This window comes from Scyliorhinus torazame, chromosome 12 (genome assembly GCF_047496885.1).
Source record: "Scyliorhinus torazame isolate Kashiwa2021f chromosome 12, sScyTor2.1, whole genome shotgun sequence".
Classification (NCBI taxonomy): domain Eukaryota; kingdom Metazoa; phylum Chordata; class Chondrichthyes; order Carcharhiniformes; family Scyliorhinidae; genus Scyliorhinus; species Scyliorhinus torazame.
The window spans coordinates 39,006,124-39,026,660 of NC_092718.1; the positions used below are offsets into that span (position 1 = coordinate 39,006,124).

Sequence of the window (20,537 nt, forward strand, 5' to 3'; positions counted from 1 at the left end):
CAGGTTATGCATTAAGTTGAACATTTGGCTGATGAAAGGGATACTTTGAAGACAATGCCATGATTTTGGGTTTTACAGGCAAGGTCTTTAGCTAAAATTGCTTCATTAGAAGTAATTGCAGAAATGTTTTCAGCAAGATTGAGAGTGCTGCAGGAGCCAATACCATGTGATCTCCGAATGCTGAAGGAAATGTTGGAGGTCATATGGGTGTCACGGGCTTTCCTATTCAGTAACCCGTTGAGGTCCTGGTTGGTCGTTATTGATGAAGGTTTATTCAAGTGTTCCCTTTATTTAAGAGAGGTATAAAATCAGATCCCAGGGGCGGGATTCTCCGACCCCCCCGCCGGGTAGGAGAATCGCCGGGGGCTGGCATGAATCCCGCCCCCCTGGTTGCCGAATTCTCCGGCACCGGATATTCGGCGGGGGTGGGAATCGCGCCGCGCCGGTTGGCGGGCCCCCCCCCCCCCCGGCGATTCTCCGGCCCATGATGGGCCGAAGTCCCGCTGCTGGAATGCCTGTCCTGCCGTCGGGAATCAAACCACCTCTCTTACCGGCGGGACAAGGCGGCGCGGGCGGGCTCCGGGGTCCTGGGGTGATCTGGCCCCGGGGGGTGCCCCCACGGTGGCTTGGCCCGCGATTGGGGCCCACCGATCTGCGGGCGGGCCTGTGCCGTGGGGGCACTCTTTTCCTTCCGCCTTCGCCATGGTCTCCACTATGGCAGAGGCAGAAGAGCCACTGCGCATGCGTGGGGATGCCATGAGTGGCCGGTGACGCTCCCGCGCTTGCGCCGCACGGCAAAGTCATTTCCGCGCCAGCTGGCAGGGCACCAAAGGCCTTTCCCGCCAGCTGGCGGGAAAGAAATCAGTCCGGCGCGGGCCTAGACCCTCAAGGTGAGGGCTCGGCCCCTCAAGGTGCGGAGAATTCCGCACCTTTGGGGCGGTGCGATGCCGGACTGATTTGCGCTGTTTTTGGCGTCGGTCGGCGGACATCGCGCCGATTGCGGAGAATCCCGCCCCTGGAAACTATAGGCCCATGAGTTTGACATTGGTAGTGGTGAAATGGTTGGAAACATTTATGTTGTATATAATTGGTAACGATCAAGATAGTTTGATCATTATTATGGACTTTATGAAACCTAAGACTTGTCATACTAACTTGATTGATTTTTGCGAAGAAATGGCCAAAATGCTGGGTGAAGATATGTTGGTTGAGATTTGGAAAAAAAATGAATCCGACCAATTACCACATGCACACATATAAGAAAAGTATAGGTTCCCCCAAGGCACGATTGCATAGTTGTTATACAGGAGTGGTAGCTAAGCTCATTGGTGATTAATCTGATTGGGGCCCAATTCAGCTGGAGATCCAGAGGGCTCTATCATTCATGATCATTTTAATTAATTGTTTAACTAGAAGAATTCTTAACACACAGGAATAATAGCAGCAGATGGTAAAATCTGCAGGGTTCTCAGTAAAGCAGAAGTGGGATGGAACCCTGTGTGATTTTCATATGGAAGTGCGGAATGTGCCCCCAAGAATGCTGACGGCATCAAATTCAGACTTGTTTCTGACTGGATTGAGAATAGCAGACATTGAGCCTCTCGAGCTTGTTCTGCCACTCAATCAAATCCAGGCTGACCTGGACCTCAACTCCATTTACCCAGATGTTGAGAAAATTCCCCGGTAACACTGTAGAGTTGGTACGCTTTTCAAATAAACGTTTTCCAAGATATGTACAATTGAATCTTTTGCGCTACAGTTAAGGAGGATGAGGTTCTTCTTTGCAACATTATTCTATTTATTTAATTCCATTCAAGTGCTACCTGTTACGATGAATGAGGCTTGGGTCCTCGTATCAACAGAACCGAGAGTCCAAGAGAATCCTTGCAGCAACAATGTAACTGTGTCTTACAAATAACCCCAAAACGTTAAAATAAATTTTGCACACCAAGGTGCTGCATTTGGGAGATTGAAATGGCCTGACTGGGCAATCGATTGTGTACCTCCTTAACCAATCAGATTGAAGAATCATTAACAGTGCAGGGTCTGAGGAGGTACAAGATTAGATTGAGGTACGGAAAGCAAGGTAAAGATTGGGCTAAAGAGAGAAATAAGGTTTAAATATATTTTAAATCACCAACAATTAGAAGCTGAAGACGTGAGACCCCAGGCTTGTAAAAGTGACAGGCAGGACTTCCGCTGGCGGCCATGGTGTGGGTGGTCGCGCATTTGGCAGCTCCCCCTCGAGGCTGTTTTTCTGAACCTTTTCCCCGCTGGTAGGGTGGAAGAGCGGCGTAGCACTGGCTGGAGAAAAGTTTGACTCCACTGGTGGGGCTGGTGGATGGACCCATGGACCAGAAGTGGGTCGAGAAGAAGGGAGCAGTTGGAGCAGGAGAATCTTTCTGTGCCACAGGTCAAGATGGCGGAGGGTAAAGGGTCTACCCTGCCTTTCCAGCGGTCGACGGAGAAACTGGTGGATTTTTTAAATATGAAATGTTTAACCGAAAGGAGGGAGGTCTAGGAGGGCCGAGCCAAGGCGGTGGAACCATTAAAAGTGGGAATTGACTGGGTGGAGCAGAGGCTGGAGACCCAGGGCCAGGCCATTCGGAAAGTGGAGGAGGCGATGGGGGAGCACGAGGAGCAGCTCGCCTCGTTGGCGGCCGAGATAGGTGTGTTGTGGGAGACTCAGCACTGAAGGGAGAAGGTGGAGGACATGGAGAACTGCTCCTGGTGGCAGAACCTAAGAATCGTGGGCATGCCTGAAGGCATTGAGGGAGTGGACGCTGGCCCGTATGTAGCCCAGATGTTGGAGAAGTTGATGGGCGAGGGGGACTTTGACTGGCCCCTGGAGGTCGACTGAGCGCACAGGGCGCTGATGAGGAAGCCGCAGGCGAATGAGCCGCCGAAGGCGACGGTGGTGCGTCTTCACCAGCTCCTACACAAGGGGAAGATACTGAGGCAGACGAGGAGATGCACCTGGAAAGGGAGTGAGCTTCGGGTGTACCTGGCAAAGAGAGCCGGGGTTAACCGGGTGAAGGCTGCCCTCTTTAAAAAGGGGGTGAAGTTTGGGATGTTGTACCCGACCCGTCTCTGGGTGACCTTTAATAGCTGAGAATATTATTTTGGAATACCAGAGGAGGCGATGGAGTTTTTAAGAGACAATGGACTGGCAGGGGAAGGTGAACATTGAACTGTGGACGAGGTGTGAGGAGATGGGTGCTTTTTCTGTCCGTTTTTTCTTGTATCTTTGTTTTTGTTGGTTGTTGGAAAACCTTTCTCCTTCAGGATGTTTTGTTGTGATTGACGGTGAGCGCACCTTTTTCTTCTTGTTTCATTGCCGCTTATGAGATGTGTGAGCGGGGGTGGGGGGAATCAGCGGGGAATAGGAGGCTTAGACGCCTTGGGCAGGGGCTGCCAGGCTAGGTAGGTGGGCTAGTTAACGGGAGCGCAGTGGGGGGTGATCAGGTGGTTAGTGTAGCAGAGGGGGATGGGTAGTTGTTTTGTTTAAGGGAAGTGGGAGGGAGGATGCTGACAAAGGTGCTATTGCTGGCATGTAGTATGGGAGGGAGTGGTGATGGTGGACATCTGAGGGTGGGCCTGAAGAGTCACGTGGCATGGACCGGGGGCTGTAAGGTTGATCGTCTGGGGGCGGGGGGGCGATGTGCCCTCCGACCAGTTGGTCACATGGTACGTGAAAGGGTCGAATGGGCCGGTTAAATGAAGCAAACTTGAAGATCGGGGATCAGACAAGGCTAAGGAAAGTGTGGGTAGGGCAAGTCTTTCATTCGGATTAGACATGAAGACGCGGGGGGGCGGTGCTAGTAAATAAACGGGTGGCGTTTGAGATGGGAAATATAGTAGCAGATTCGGGGGTTCGTGATGGTGAGTGGGAAGCTGGAGGAGGTGGCCAGTGGTCCAGGTAAATGTTTATGCCCCAAATTGGGACGATGTGGAGTTTGAGGCGAGTGTTGGGAAAGATCCTGATCCTGGACTCGCACCGGCTGATTTTGGGGGGGAAGGGGACGGGACTTTAATACGGTCATTGATCCGAGGTTGGACCGGTCGAGCCCGAGGTCGGGGAGGGTGTCGGCGGTGGCGAAGGAACTGAATGGATTCATGAAGCGCATAGTGGGGTGGACCCGTGGAGGTTTGGAAGGCGAGGGAGATTAGAAGGGTGAAGGATGGTAGAGGTGGAGTGGTATTGGACCCGGTTGGGGTAAACAGGGTATTTGAGGAGTTTTATAGGCGGCCTTAGAAATCGGAGCCCCCGGCCGGGGTACGGAATTTGGAAGTGGCGTTATGGATGCGGAGAACGCCTTTGATCGGGGTAGAATGGGAATATCTGTGGGAGGTACTGGGATGGTTCGGCTTTGGGCAGGGGTTTGTGGACTGGGTCCGATTATTGTATCAGGCGCCGGCAGGATGTGTAAGGATGAACCAGGTGAGATCGGGGTATTTTAGGCTGTATCGTGGGTCGAGGCAGGGTGCCCAATCTCCCCATTGCTCTTTGCCTTGGCAATAAAGCCACTGGCAATGGCGCTTAGAGTGTCAAGGGGTTGGCAGGGGACAGTGTGGAGGGGGGGACTGAAGCACAGAGTCTTGCTATATGCAGACGATCTGCTGCTCTACATATCGGACCCATTGGAAAGTATTGGAGGTATCATGGACATTTTGGTGGAATTCGGCCGGTTCTCGGGGTATAAGCTAAACATGGGGAAGAGTGAGGTCTTTCCGATCCGGGCGAGGGGGCAGGAGAGGAGGTTGGGCGAGCTGTCATTTAAGGTAGCGGGGGCGAATTTCAAGTATCTGGGCATCCAGGTGGTGCAGGGACATAAATTGAATTTAGCCCGGTTGGTGGAGCAAATGAATGTGAGATAGAGAACCTAGTGGAGTGGTGCAGTGCCAACAATCTATCCCTCAATTCCAGCAAAACTAAAGAGCTGGTCATTGACTTCAGGAAGCAAAGTACTGTTCACACCCCTGTCCGCATCAACGGGACCGAGGTGGAAATGGTTGACAGTTTCAAATTCCTAGAGGTGCATATCACCAAAAATCTGTCCCGGTCCACCAATGTCGACGCTACCACCAAGAAAGCACAACAGCGCCTATACTTCCTTAGAAAGTATCCTATCTGGCTGCATCACAGCCTGGTATGGCAACTGCTCGGCCCCAGATCACAAGAAACTTCAGAGAGTTGTGAACACCACCCAGTCCATCAGACAAACCTGCCTTCCATCCATTGACTCCATCTACACCTCCCTCTGCCGGCTTAATCACCCTTCCAACTTCTTCCATCAGGCAGGAAATACAAAAGTCGTGGGCAGCACGGTGGCGCAAGTGGTTATCACTGCTGCCTCACGGTGCTGACGTCCCAGGTTCGATCCCGGCTCTGGGTCACTGTCCGTGTGGAGTTTGCACGTTCTCCCCGTGTTTGCGTGGGTTTCACCCCCACAACCCAAAAGACATGCAGGGTAGGTGGATTGGCCACGCTAAATTGCCCCTTAATTGGAAAAATTGGGTACTCTAAATTTAAATAAAAAGGAAATACAGAAGTCTGGGAACACGCACGAACAGACTCAAAAACAGCTTCTTCCCCGCAGTCACCAGACTCCTAAACGATCCTCTTATGGGCTGACCTCATTAACACTACACCCCTGTGTGCTTCATCCGATGCCGGTGCTTATGTAGTTACATTGGGTACCTTGTGTTGCCCTAATATGTATTTTCTTTTATTTCCTTTTCTTTTCATGTACTTAATGATCTGTTGAGCTGCTCGCAGAAAAATACTTTTCACTGTACCTCGGTACACGTGACAATAAACAGAATCCAAATCCAATCCAATCCTGTTGTCATTGGTGGGGAGGGTGCAGTCCATGAAGATAATGGTACTCCTGAGGTTTTTATTCGTGTTCCAGAACCTTCCGATTTTTATCTTAAAGACCTTCTTTAGGATGATGAATACATTGATCCCAGGGTTTGTGTGGGCGGGGAAAGCCCCACAGGTGAAGAAGGTGCTGTTGGAACAGGGACGTGGGGGGGTGGGCTGGCCTTGCCAAACTTAATGAACTATTACTTGGACAGCAAGCATAGCCATCGTAAGGAAGTGGGTCGTGGGGGAGGGGTCGGTGTGCGAGCGGATGGAGGCAGCCTCGTTTGTGTAAGGGCACAAGGTTGGGAGCACAGTTGACGGCCCCACTGCCATTCACGCTAGTCGGGTACTCCACAAGTCCGGTAGTGATGACGGCACTGAGAGTATGGGGACAGTGGCGGCAGCACCTGAAGCTGGAGGGGGCCTCGGTTTGGGCTCCGATTTGTGGGAATCAGTTTTGTTCTGGGGGAGCTGGATGAGGGGTTCCAGGGGTGGCAGCGGGCGGTGATCTAGTGGTTTGGAGACCTGTTTATGGGGGGCAGCTTTTCGAGCTTAGAGAGGTTGGTAGAGGAGTATGTGCTGCCCAGCGGGAATGGGTTCCGGTACTTACAGGTTTGTGACTGTGAGGAAACAGATGCCATCCTTTCCTGATCTGCCATCCCTGGGGTTGAAGGGCAAAGTGGTGTTGAAAGCAGGGGTTGGTGAGGGCGGGGTATTGAAGATTTACAACAAAATTAATGGACTGGGAGGGAGCCCCGATAGGAGATGATAAGCGGAATTGGGAGGAAGAGCTAGGGAGGGAGTTATGGAAGGAGGCTCTGAGAAGGGTGAATGCATCCTCTTTGTGCACTAGGCTTAACCTCATCCAATTTAAAGTGGTTCACAGGGCGCATATGACGATGGCCAGAATGAGCAGGTTTTTGAGGGGGTGGAGGATTGTTCTGGGTGGTGCGCGGGGGGGGGGGGGGGGGGGCCTGCGCACCGCCCACATGTTTTGTTTTTTAATTTAGAGTACCAAATTAATTTTTTCCAATTAAGAGGCAATTTAGCGCAGCCAATCCACCTATACCGCACATCTTTGGGTTCTGGGGGCGAACCCATGCAAACACGGGGAGAAAGTGCAAACTCCACACGGACAGTGACCCAGAGCCGGGATTGAACCTCCAATTTGATTGGTCACCTGGAACGGAAGCAGGTTGGGCGGCCCAGTGAAAAAGGTCAAAGGTATTTGCTCACCTGAGAAGTTTGAGTGCTGATGTGGCGTTTTTGCACAGACTCAGTTGCAGGTAAGGGACCAAAACAGATAGCGGAAGGGGTGGGTGAACCAGGTATTTCATTCAAGTTATGACAGTAGGGCCCGGTTTTGCCGATTTTGATCTATAAACGGGTTCTTTTTTCAGCTACCAAGACTGTGGTGGACACCAATGGCAGATATTAGCGTAGGAATTAATGTGTTCTTTTCAAATTGGCAGGCAGTAACTAGTGAGGTGCCACAGGGATCGGTGCTGAGACACCAGCTATTCACAATATATATTAATGACTTGGATGAGGGAACAAAATGTAGCATCTCAAAGTTTGCAGAATATACCAAGTTGGGTGGGAGGGTGAATTGTGACGAGGATGCAGTGATCCTACAGTTTGATCTGGACAGGTTGGGCGAGTGGGCAAACCAATGGCAGATGCAGTATAATTTGGATAAGTGTGAGGTTATTCACTTTGGAAGCAAAAACAGGAAGGCAGAGTACTACCTGAATGGTTGTAAATTGGGAGAGGGAAGGTGTCCTTGTGCACCAGTCGCTGAAGGTAAGCATGCAGGTGCAGCAGGCGGTAAAGAAGGCTAATGGTATGTTGGCCTTCATTGCGAGAGGCTTCGAGTATAGAAGCCGGGTGTGTTGCTGCAATTGTACAGGGCCTTGGTGAGGCCACACCTGGAGTATTGTGTGCAGTTTTGGTCTCCTTCTCTGAGGAAGGATGTTCTTGCTCTCGAGGGAATGCAGTAAAGGTTTACCAGACTGATTCCAGGGATGGCGGGACTGTCATATGAGGAGAGATTGACTAGGTTGGGATTGTTCTCGCTGGAGTTCAAAATAATGGGGAGGGATCTCATAGAGACTCATAAAATTCTAACAGGACTAGACAGGGTAGATGCAGGAAAGATATTCCCGATGGTGGGTGTGTCCAGAACCAGGGGCCACAGTCTGAGGATTCAGGGTAAAACATTTCGGACAGAGATGAGGAGACATTTCTTCACCCAAAGAGTGGTGAGCCTGTGGAATTCATTACCACAGGAAGTAGTTGATGTTATAACATTGAATATATTCAAGGGGCAGCTAGATATAGCACTTGCGGAGAATGGGCTCAAAGGTTATGGGAAAAAAGTAGGATTAGGCTATTGAGTTGGATGATCAGCCATGATCGTGATGAATGGCGGAGCAGGCTCAAAGGGCTAAAAGGCTGCCTCCTGTTCCTACCTTCTATGTATCTATGTATGTATATGTGATGGTCAGCGAGTCTTTGGCAGGCACGTAGGTGGTTCTGGACAATGATATGTGCCAAATTGGGATGATGTGGGCTTTGCTAGGAGGTTGCTGGCCTCCATTCCTGACTGGGTCTTGCATCAACTAATTTTTGGAGGGGATTTAAACTGTACTTCACGAGAAGATTAACTGCTTCCTGTGCATTTTATGTTAAAGTGCAGACAGTATGAAGGTTTATACTGCCAGATCAGTCCACGTTACTGCAGTATTGCATATTAGAATTTTAATGCTGTCATAACTTGTCTTCTGACTTATATTTAATCAACAAAGTGCAACCTTTTATGGAGTGGTAAACAATGCCCAAGAAGGAGGCTATGTTAGTACCCAAAATATAATATTCACTGATCGCCATTAAAAGTGGATACTTTGATCAAAAGTCAAGTTGTTCCCTGGATGTTAATGGTTGTGAGCTGGACAAGTTGATGGTTTATCCATTTTGAATGTTGCAAAACCGATGTTTATAGCGACTATTAATACATCAAAAGTGATGTTTCTGCTAAGGAATTGTAAATTGTGATCAGCTTCTTGTTTGTATGCGAATATTTGTAACTTTTCATAGTTATTGTAAAGTTTTGCATCTAATATCAGTGCTCAATAAATCGTCCATGATTTTAGAAAGCATGAGCCATGGTTTGACCTGGAAAATGTGGTGGTCAAAATGAAAATGAAAAATGAAATGAAAATTTGTTCCCCGATATCAAATAGGTTCAAAACAGAACATTGACAAAGCATTTTAGGTTCTTGTAACACCCGATATTGGACAGTCAGTCAACTCATTATGTACTTCAAGCAGCGCGAACAAGCAAGGTGCCAGGAAAAAACATTAAAGGATTGAACTGATTAGCTCAAAAAAACGAGGATCATGTCCCGAAGAGCTAGAAAGAATTCATTTGTTGAGGAAGACCAATGGAAATTATTTAACCTTTACGCAGCATATTTGCAATTCTAATTATTTTGCCCAAATATTTGATGCATCAAATCTCTGCTGGAACATAGTCACCTGTCTGTACTTTATATATGAGATGGCTTTGGATCCAGTGAGCAGATTCAGTGTTTCAGCTTGTGAGAATAATAACCAATCCCTTTGTATTAATGTGCTTCAATCCCAAAAATTACCCCTGGAACATCAGTGAAAGGGAGGAAAATCTTCCTGAGTAAAAGGTTCTTGTTTTGCCATTTTCAGAAAGATTTAATGGCTCATCATATACATCAAAATAATTATGAGCTGCCAAAAATATTTTGTGACTCCATGAGTATTTTCTATTTTTTATAATTTGTTCACATGATTTGGGCATTGCTGGGAAGGTCAGCATTTGTTGCCCATTCATTGATACATAGAAGATGAGAGCAGGAGGAGGCCTTTTGGCCCTTCGAGCCTGCTCCGCCATTCATCACGATCATGGTTGACTCAATAGCCTAATCCTGCTTTCTCCCCTTAACCTTTGTTTCCATTTACCCACATGAATAAGATGTTTACAGAGGGAACTCTGATGGTATACAGGGAAAGCCTCTTACGGAAAAAGTCCAACACTGATGACCAAATTGATGTGAGGCATAATCTGAGATTTTGTGATGTTTGAAACAGCCCAGGCCTATCAATTACACTAATTTCTTCCACACTCTGCATTACACTGGAAACAAATTGGATAAAACTTCCTTATTTATACATTTTCTTTTTTAAAAAAAACAGTACTCACAATTTGATTGGTAAATTTTCAGCATCACCTTCTGTTCCAAACAAGGAAACGGTGAGGGAAGGTTCCAGTATATTGTGTTCCATGTGGTTGATGAAGCGAATCTTGAATTGGTAATGATAAACTGAGAAAATTGAAATAAGATATGATGAAATTCATTTTGTTATAATTAAATGTGCGCAACTCAAAAAGCTGCGACTCAATAATCTTTTTCACCTCCAATTTAAAAAAAAAAAATCTAATTTATGAGATGTGGGTTTGGATGGCTAGGCCAGCTTTTATGGCCCATTTCTAATTGCCCTTGAGAAGGTGGTGGTGGTGAGCTGCCTTCTTGAACCGTGGTAGTCCATGTGGTGTAGGTATACCCACAGTGATGTTAGGGAGGGAATTTCAGGAGTTTGACCTAATGACAGTGAAGGAACAGTGATATGTTTCCAAGTCAGGGTGGTGAGTGACTTGGAAAGGAACCTCCAGCTGGCGGTGTTCCCAGGTATCTGCTGCTCTTGTCCTTCTATGTGGTAGTATTCATGGGTTTGGAAGGTGCTGCCTCTCCTCCCCTTTCCTGAAGATGTTGACTATTGCTGGGGTACATTTAAATGAAACCCAGGTGACCTCCAAAACCTTGTCTGTGTGTCCATTGATAAGCGCTGTCAGAGTATTTGACCATGGGGCATCATGACTAATTCCATCAGGTCCTCTCATCCAAATGCAGTTGGATGGGAGCTTGGCCTGGCTTACCTCATCTACAACCTTACTGCTGTACCAGCTAAGATCAGTTAATTAGGTTCAAATCCAGGAAGGGGTTCATTTTCATCTGAATTATAACTTGATTTTTTTTTGTAAAGCGAGCAATAGAAACAATTGAGCTCATTACCTTTGTACGGCATATTAGCACGGGTTTTGAAGTACATTTTCTTGCTTCTTTGAGTGCGGACCTTTTTAATATTATAACCCAATGTGTTGCATCGATTCTTCCTGCAGCTCAAACAGGTCCCTTTGTTAAATGTGCTCAGGTCATTGCACCAATAACCAACAATTTGTTTGTCTTCATTTAGCAAAGAATCAATGAACAAGTGCACAGATCGCTCATGTGCACACTTCACAGTTTCTGTAATACCTGTGAGACCATGAAATAAATGAGCGGTTGCAATAGTTTAAAGTTTGAAAAAAAGAAATCAAATGGGGGAAAATAATTGGCACCTTTCAATGCTGGGGTAACGTATGATGCAAAATGCCTGCAGCTCAAAACAAGGAAGGAACAAAGGCAATTACTGACCATCTGGAGGAGCTATTTTGAGCAATAAACATTATCCCACCATTGCCTGTGTATTATGATTAGACAGAAACTAATGCATGTTATTTGAATAGATGGAGCGTTAGATTGAAGTTGTGCCCACAAGAACATTATGATCCTGAACTGAATTTATTCGTTCACTGCATGTGCTTAGAAATTGATTGAACAAAGTAGGTTAGATTCTATGGAATTACGTTAGTGCCAGCAATAAACCACTGAGATAACGCTAATTAATAAAAGCAAAGGCCGCACATGCACATACGGGAGTCTAGCTATGCCAATGAGGTTGTCTGTGAAGAACATTGGATGATGTATTAATGGTGATAAATGTTAATAAATGACCTTGTTTATATTTTTTAAGCCTATTTTCATCATGCGTCCAACTCCACATGGAGGGGCTACTTTATACAGAACGGTTATATACTATGTGAAATCTATGCTGAATGAGAGACAATTACAGTTCTCCTTTTCCCCCACTTCCATCCAGCCCCCCCGCCCCCCCTCTCTCCTTCCTCCCTCTCAGGCCCTGTACAAAGGTCTTGCTGCCTACAATGTCACAATCTGTGATTCAGGCTTCAAAGTGAAAGGTAGTTCCACTCCTGGCCATTCCTCCAACACAAACAGGTGGGTGGGACGCAGCTGATGGGCCTGCATTACCTTTTGGCTTCAGATGAGTTTTCTGTCCGTTACTCTAAGATTAAGGAATGTCTTTGCACAACGCCACACAGACAACATTATACGAATCCTCCTTCCTGCTGAACAAGCACCTTGGGCATTCCCACTATGAATTCCACACTTCCTGCCCTTTGCAATACCCCTTCCTCCTCATCAATCAAATCCGTAAACAGCATTATTAACGCATCTTTTAGTTGTTCTCATAATGCTGCAATATTGACAAACATTTCATCCAAGGTCAAATCATACCTAGAATTCCATACTGAGCAATATGGCTGTACATGTGTTTGAGGTGGCAGCCGGGTTGAATGGTGCCACCATTTGGGTAGAAATCGTAATGAGCGACAGGTTGATTGATTCCAACACTCAGTCCTATATGCTCTTGTGTAAATGTGTGAACAGCATCAACAAAGTTTGCATCATCGGGAGATAACCGTTCTGTTGATGACATGCCTTCAAACAGCGGCCCAGCTGGGTCAAGACCTGTGCAATAAACAAAGTAAACTTATTAAAGAAAGACATATGTTCATAAAGCACGTTTCATGACTTCACGATGGTCCAAAGCATTTTGCCGCCAATTTAAGTATTTTGCTTGTACTGTGGTCACTATTGCAATGGAGACAACAAGACACCAATTTACGCACAGGAATAACCCAGAACTGTGGTAAGGTAAATGGCTAGATCATCAGTTTTTCGAATTTGGTTCCAGGATAAGTGTTGGCCAAAACATTTGACAACTCCATTTCTCTTCTTCCAATGATTCAAAGGGATCATTTGCGTCTGTCTGTGGGTAACGTCTCACCAGAAACAACAGTGCAGCACTTCCTGTCAGCACAGCAGAGGTATGAGCTCTGATTTGTGCTCAAGTCTCTTGAATCCACATCCCTTTACGGACATTTCCCTTTATCTGTTCTTGGGACGTGAGGGGGCAGCTAAGAGTCAACCACATTGCTGTGGGGCTGGAGTCACACGTAGGCCACACCAGGTAAGGACAGCAGATTTCCTTCCCCAAAGGGGCATTAGTGAACCAGGTGGGTTTTTTCGACAATTGACAATGGTTTCATGGTCATCATTGGACTTTTAAGTCCAGATTTTTTTATTGATTTGAACCTGGATCAAATTTGAAACAGAGCATTACTAGTCCAACGACAATACCACTATGCCACCGTCTCCCCAGTTTAGTTGAGTATAAGTAAAGAATGAGTTAAATTCACCTCAGTTTACTATTGCACATCGTACCCAGAGCTTACACACGAAAATATTGCATAAACTGAAGTGAAATCATGTTTTGTAACCAACACGTCCCAAGCCACGTGGGTAAATAGTTTGAAATGGATCTTAATTCAGGACATTTGCCACAAAATGTCTCTTAGAAAGGTGAATCTTCCAGAGCACTTTACACAGCAGCATAGATGCTCTTATTCTGCGACACTATGAAACAGTCAATTGATATTTGGTTTTTAACACATTGCAAGGTAGAATTAGAGTGCAGATTGTCAGCCAAGGTTTCCTACATCGCACAATTCCCAATTCAGGAGCAAGAAACATAAAGACACAACTTGATTCTCCATTCTTTGGCTGAAGAATGGAGTGTAGTAAAGGAAAACCTAAACTACTTTTCTTTAACTGGCTGCAGTCCTTAATGTTTCATTTCTGTACTATTTCCAGTATAAAGTGATAGGCAAGATAAAGTGAAAAATGAAAAAATAAAGCAAAATAAATCTTAAATGATCCCGTATAGAATTAAAATATAATATATGTAGTCAATATTTGATGATAGATTGGATAGCAGGGTGATTGGGTGCTGCTATGGTGAAGTATTGGAAATCCTAGTGCTGCTTATGGTCAGAGTGGCACACTGGATATTGTAGGTCAGGAGAGGATTGAAAGTTTCACAACAGACTGACATTTGCGGTATTGCAGACCCGAGTTTGAATCTCCACTTTGATCAACTTTCACAAGAGGACTTCCCCAGTTCGTTCAAAAGAAGGAGTGAGAATCGCCAGGGGAAAAGGACAGCGTAAAGTGCGTTGTTTCTGATGAACAAACAGGGGGAAAATCTCTTCCATGGGATTTATGTTGAGTCCTCATTGCTTGAAACATGTGTGACTGTGAAAGGACAAGGATATAAGATGGATTTACTGCTTTACGGAAAGATGCAACTAGACAATGCTATCAGTTACAAAGAAGTGTGCAGGTTGTGACCTATTTGAAAATGTGGCAGAATAATGTGCAAACAGAATGAAGAGCGCATTCTGATATTGCCTGTATTACTTGTCTATGCAAAATACCTATTGCAAATAGACCTTCCCCATCCCACCCGAGTGTTTTCTGTTAATGAACAGAGGAAATATCTGTCCAAGCGTAAAACCGGTCTGAAAAGAGTGTCAAACATGAACACGCAGTGATATCAGGTAATGTTCGCAGCAATGAAAATCATCTGCCATTGTTGCCGTGGCTATGAATTTTAATTAGATTAAGGTTCATTGATCAATGTGCAGTTTCTACAGGAACATTTATTTTCAATGCAATTGTCTTCAGCCACAAGATGAAGTGATACATGATTGGTGTAATATGTAGGGTTCAGTATGCATAATAGAAAAGTGATGGGTGAGTCTTCTAGAGCACTTTGCACAGCAGCATAGAAGGTCTGGAGTCTGATTCTGGTGCCTGACTCCATTACTTACTACATGTCTGTAGTGGGGAAAGGTTGCTGCCTCAGACTTTTCAGACATAGTGCTATTACGATCCCAGAACAGACCCCATCAGTGGCTAAGACACTGGACTGAAACCCCAATATTTTACTTTATTTTTGTAAGACTGTGAGGAAAGAATACTTCACTCCAGGAGTGATTGCACAAAGAAATAGGGATTTGGTATTTTAAAACAAAACTTTATTATTAACGCAATAAAAATAGTTTACAATTACCCTTTAAACAATACTAGTAAATACAGTAACCTTAATTACTATCTCTATTCCTAATTAAACAACAAGAAAGGAAAAAAACATACAGCTCTCAAACCATCCCACATCCCAATGGCACAGATTAATACTTGCTTTCCCGAACAGATTTGGCTCCTGTTAGAACTCCTGCAGACTCTGGCTGGATGTCTTTAAAAAGCTGATTGTTTCAGCTTCTCCCTTGTCCTCAGACAAGTCTGCTATGCGTTAAATACTAAACTATCCTACTGGGAGCACAAGACCTTACTTGTGGTCTAAAGAGTTAGTCAGATCAGAACTCAACTCAAAAGGCTTTCTCAAAATGTCAATCCCTTAGCTCCACCCAGCAATGACATAATCTCCCCAAGCTGTAAACAAATGAACTCTCCAAGCTGAAAATATTAACTCCCCAGGATCTCCCCCGGGCAAACAACATCACATTAGCCCTGGCTGTTTTTACTCTGGTCAATTTCACCTCTGGCTCCTAAAAGCTTTCTGGACTTGCAAAACAAAATTATTTTTAAAAACATGACTATTGCAGTCAAACACACTCTAACCCTTTACATTGCCAAATGCTCATAATCCAATATATCTAAAATCCTGCAGTCATCATAGTGCACTGAAGGGAGAGAATCGTACAAGAGGCCACTTGGGCATGGGCACCACAGCATGGTGGTGCAATGGTTAGCACTCCTGCCTCACGGCGCTCAGGTCCCAGGTTCAATCCCGGTCCGTGTGGAGTTTGCACATTCTCCCCGTGTTTGCATGAGTTTCGCCCCCACAACCCAAAGATGTGCAGTGTAGGTGGATTGGCCACGCTAAATTGCCCCTTATTTGGAAAAAATGAATTGGGTATTATACATTTTTTAAAAGGTGACTTGGGCTGTATGACTCACAGTGAATGTATACAGTGAATATTACATATATCACAATTGTATTGAAGCACTTCAGAGTGAAACTTAATCTCTGTAGGAAACCTGAATAGAATTGCACTTTCAGTGATGGCCATTTTGAAATGTTTGTAATGATCTGTCAGATATTTTGTGAATAAAGTACATTTTTGCAAAAATAAATTTACTGTATGGCTGCCTGCTGGAGCAATGGTGATGTCTGTTTTTGACAGCGTTGCTACAGTTTGATTTCATGTCACGGGAAAATGGAAATGATCTTGGCAGCACAGGCAGAACGGACTGAATGACTTCCTTCTGTGCTCGATGATTGTGTGCCTAGGTTTAGATTCACTTCTCCTGGGCATTTTGGGATGTTGTTCCTGTGCTAACCTGCCTTTGGCAATGAGCCAAGAAGAGGAACCGGATTTAACAGAGTTAACAGAAACTTTCTTTGTTTAGACCCAGCAAGGACATAAGATCACTTTGAATCGGATGAAGAGTATACACGTGAAGCATCATCATCTGTCTTTTCTCTTTACAGATGCTAACTGACCTGCTGAGTATTCCTCGTGTAACGTGTGGTTTAAGTAAACTGACTGCACAAAGGTTAAAAACCCTTCTTCCACCGGCATCAATACTGTCAAAACTGTCAAGGGAAAGTGTAACTCCAAGAAACAATTATTTACAGAGAATATACACCGTCTAAGCCTCACTGTGTTTTCTGTTTTTTTAAAATATATTTTTCTTAAGAGTTTTTCCATTTTTAAAATCAATACAAAACTGGTACAGTAGAGCCTGATCAATATCAGGAGAAACCTGATATTGGGGGGGGGGGGGGGGGGGGGGGGTGGAGGCTAAAGCCACAAAAACATGGCAAAATGGTGCTCACCCTCTAGTCTAGTATAGAGGTGGAACTACATAACCTAAGGAAAAACTTATAGGACTAAGTCAGACGCTAAGGAGCCTGTGCCTTTGAGATAGGAGCCCCATACTTTTTGGGATGCATCTGATTTGGAGCGGCGTATACAGGTCAAAAATTCCATTGCGATGCAATCCATGATAATTATATGCTAATTCGGAACAGAAGGAGGCTTATGGTGAACCCAAAAACAAAGGGCATTCTTCTGTGCTGCAAATGTTAGGATATTGTACAGTGGTTTCTCACTGGCGTCAATTATCTTTTTGTCTGGGAGCCCCAGAACAAAGAACAAAGGATCACATTCTAAGGCAGTATCAAATATCTTCTCAAGCTCTTTAACTTTTAAAAGTATGCCCAACCAGTAGGATTTAATTTTGACACAGGACCAACTACAATGTGTATATTCCCCTCTCACTAGTTTGCATTTTTGGCACAGTTAGAATATAGCGGGGTCTATCCTGGGTCTGATACTTGGTGTAACGTGCAGACCCTGCAATATTTGAAGTTGAGTTTCCTTCATTCTATTACAGGCTGGGATCCGGTTGGCATTTTCCCAGATGGCACCCTGTAGGTAAATTGATGTCACATGAATAGTTTTACTTTTGTGTAATAATGAACCAAAGCACTATTATATGATTCTGATTAAACTTGGAATGAATTTTAATTATAGCAACGTGACTATTCTTAGCTTCACGTGACTGGACGTTGCATTTTGGGATGTTAGGCAGAATGAAGCTAACTATCGATGAGCTAGTCACAGATAACGCCTGAAGAGGCCCCTTGTGTAAATTGCTGCAGGGGTCTATAGCCTTCAAGATTGAATGGGGAGTTCAGGCGAGCAGGAACTTATGGGTGCAATTAAGGGAAGTATAACAGCAGACGGTAGTAGAAGTGGCTAGCACTGTGGCTTCACAGCACCAGGGTCCCAGGTTCGATTCCCCGCTGGGACACTGTCTGTGCGGAGTCTGCACGTTCTACCCGTGTCTGTGTGGGTTTCTTCCGGGTGCTCTGGCTTCCTCCCACAGTCCAAAGACGTGCAGTATGGTGGATTGGCCATGCTAAATTGCCCAAAGTGTCCAAAAAAGTTAGGAGGGGTTTTGGGGTTACGGGGATAGGGTGGAAGTGAGGGCTTAAGTGGGTCAGTGCAGACTTGATGGGCCGAATGGCCTCCTTCTGCACTGTATGTTCCATGTTCTATGTTCTGACATATCTTATATATTAGTTCAGCTCATGCTCATTGGTTTTAAGAAGAAGCAATTACCGTTAACTTAATATTAGAGTTAAACATTATGACAGTATGTGATTAGTTGTAATAGTACAATTCTTTAGATCATTGTTATTCAACACTATATATTAACTAAATGTATAAGGAGGCTGGTTTGGAATGTCACATTTTAAACAATGACGATTGTGATACACTTAAATTGTATGCTCACTCTGTATAACCAAGTACAACATGTATTGTAACTTTGTGTAGTATTCTGTATTAGATACACATAGGACGGGATTCTCCGTCCTGGCAGCCCCCTTTTCCGGCAGCCGGCCAATGCGGTTTCCCATTGTGGGCAATCCCACCCCACCGGGAGACCCATGGGCGAGGGTGTGCTGCCGGTGGGGTGGAGGATCCTGCTGACAGAGAATCCTGCAGATAGTTTTAAATTGTAAGCAACTTTATCACTTTATTCTTTGTTCTAACATTGAAGGGACTCAGTCCAAGCCCCAAAGTAAAGTAAACATAAAGTCGCCTTAGTCCCAAGTGACCATAGGTTGCTTTACCCTTTGAGGAGGAGAACTGACTGGTGATGATTTAACCTGAGGGTCACCTCAGTGGATAACCTCAGCGGGGCCTTCGTGGATAACCTCAGCTGGTACGGGAATTGAACCCATGCTGTTGGCCTCGCTCTGTATCACGAACCGGCCGTCCAGCCAACTGAGCTAAACCGGCCTGAAGGCCCCACGTTTTCAACCTTGCCCCTCGCCTGAGCTGCGGTGATCCTCAGGTTATGTGGCCTGCCCATCACAGCTGGTCGAGCGTGACCAGTGCCATGATACTGGGGATATTGAGATCACTAAGCTGTCTATCACCTGATTTTGGAAGACCTGAATGACATTTAATAATCTCCTAACATTGTTACATGAATTTTGTCTCTTTATGGACCCAGACTGCTCACCCCGGATAATCAAGGGGAATTTTAGACAACAATTTCAAGTCTGAATTCAAGAGTGAAATCAGCCGATGTATGGGAGGCACATTCCTCGGGATTCTTGCCTGCCTTCAAGGAGATATTCACTTCTTCAAGCGACTGAGGCAGCAGGCCCAGTTTGAATGAATTATTATACAAAGCAATCAGAGGATCTATTAACAAGTCTTTAAATTCCTCATAAAATTCACTCCCAAAACCATCAGGCCTTGGAGCCTTGCCAGACTGAAGATCCCTCAAGGAAAATACCACTTCCCCCTTAGCAATAGGAACATTTAGGGTCGATCTTTGGTCCTCAGAAATTGTTGGGGGTTTAAAGGAAGCGAGAGAAATGCTCCAAATGTACCAGTGCACCCCTTGACTGACCTGATAAAGTGGCATAGAAGCTTTTAAATGCCCAATTAATATCCTCCGTCTTAATCATCCTATTACCCTTGAAATCTAGCATAGAGAAAATACCCCTAATGTTCACCTTCTTCGTAAGGAAAATCAAATATCGTCTTGGCTTATTTCCAAACTCATATAGCTTTTGTTTGGCAAACTTCTGTTCCTCTCAGCACATTGACTCAGCAAGGAATCCAGTGCCGTTCGGATTGCATCCATTTCCTTCAGCAGTGAATGGCAAGGATTCTGACAATACTCCATCCCTGTTTCCGGCAATTTTACTTCAAGCTGGCTCTGTCGTTCCAGCATTTTATGCTTTTTGCTGGCCATATATACAAAATGACTAAGCCCCTTGCCTTACAGATTGCCCACAGGATTGAAGGGCTTACTTCAGAGAGAGAATTGACTGAACAGAAGAGATTGAATTTGGCCTTAAAGTACGAGATAAAGTTATGATCCTTAAGCAGAGTTGCATCAAATCTCCAAGATCCAGACTGAGGATAAATCTCCCTGAATAAATATTCCAAGAAGACTGGGGCATGATCGGAGACGACAATACTACCTACAGAGCAGGAGGCCGCTGAATGTTGTTTTGAGCATGAAACAATTATCAATTCTGGTATTACATTGGTGGGGAGTAGAGAAGAAGGTGAACTCTTTATCTTTGGAGGAGGGCAATGTTCTCCAAATAACCATGTACCCCATATCCTCGCATATCGATGCTGGTGCTATTGCCTGTTGAGTGGGAGGATTCCTAGTTATGGGAACTTTCTCCATCAAAGGATTAAGATGGCCGTTGAAGTCTCCACCTATGAAGGGATTTGTTGAAGCTACTTCAGCAAAATCCACAAAGATTTTAGTAACAAAATCAGGAGGGTTGTTTGGAGTGCTGTCGACATTCATTATCGAAATACTTCCCCCTCAACAATTGCATACCTACCTTGTCCTTCACACAGCTCTTCAGACTAAAATGAACATTCCTATGAAATAAAACCGCAAACCCCCCACTGGCTACTAGTCGAGAATGAGGCAAAAATCACCTACCCCACCCAATCCCGCTTCAATTTCTGGTGCCCCTTGTCATCGAAGTGACTTTCCTGCAACAAAGCTTTGTCAACTTTCTCCTTTTAAAG

The 20,537-nt window shown here is 45.2% G+C and overlaps 1 protein-coding gene across 1 annotated transcript in view; it reads right to left on the minus strand.

Annotated features, from left to right (window-relative positions):
- Positions 1 to 20,537, minus strand: part of lipca (lipase, hepatic a) — a 118,614-nt gene that overhangs the window by 16,766 nt on the left and 81,311 nt on the right. Inside the window, exons 5-7 of the mRNA XM_072470714.1 lie at positions 12,319 to 12,552; positions 10,975 to 11,217; positions 10,104 to 10,224 (exon numbers count right to left, since the gene is read on the minus strand). Of these exons, the coding sequence (XP_072326815.1) occupies positions 10,104 to 10,224; positions 10,975 to 11,217; positions 12,319 to 12,552 (598 nt within the window). The remainder of the gene's footprint in view (positions 1 to 10,103; positions 10,225 to 10,974; positions 11,218 to 12,318; positions 12,553 to 20,537) is intronic.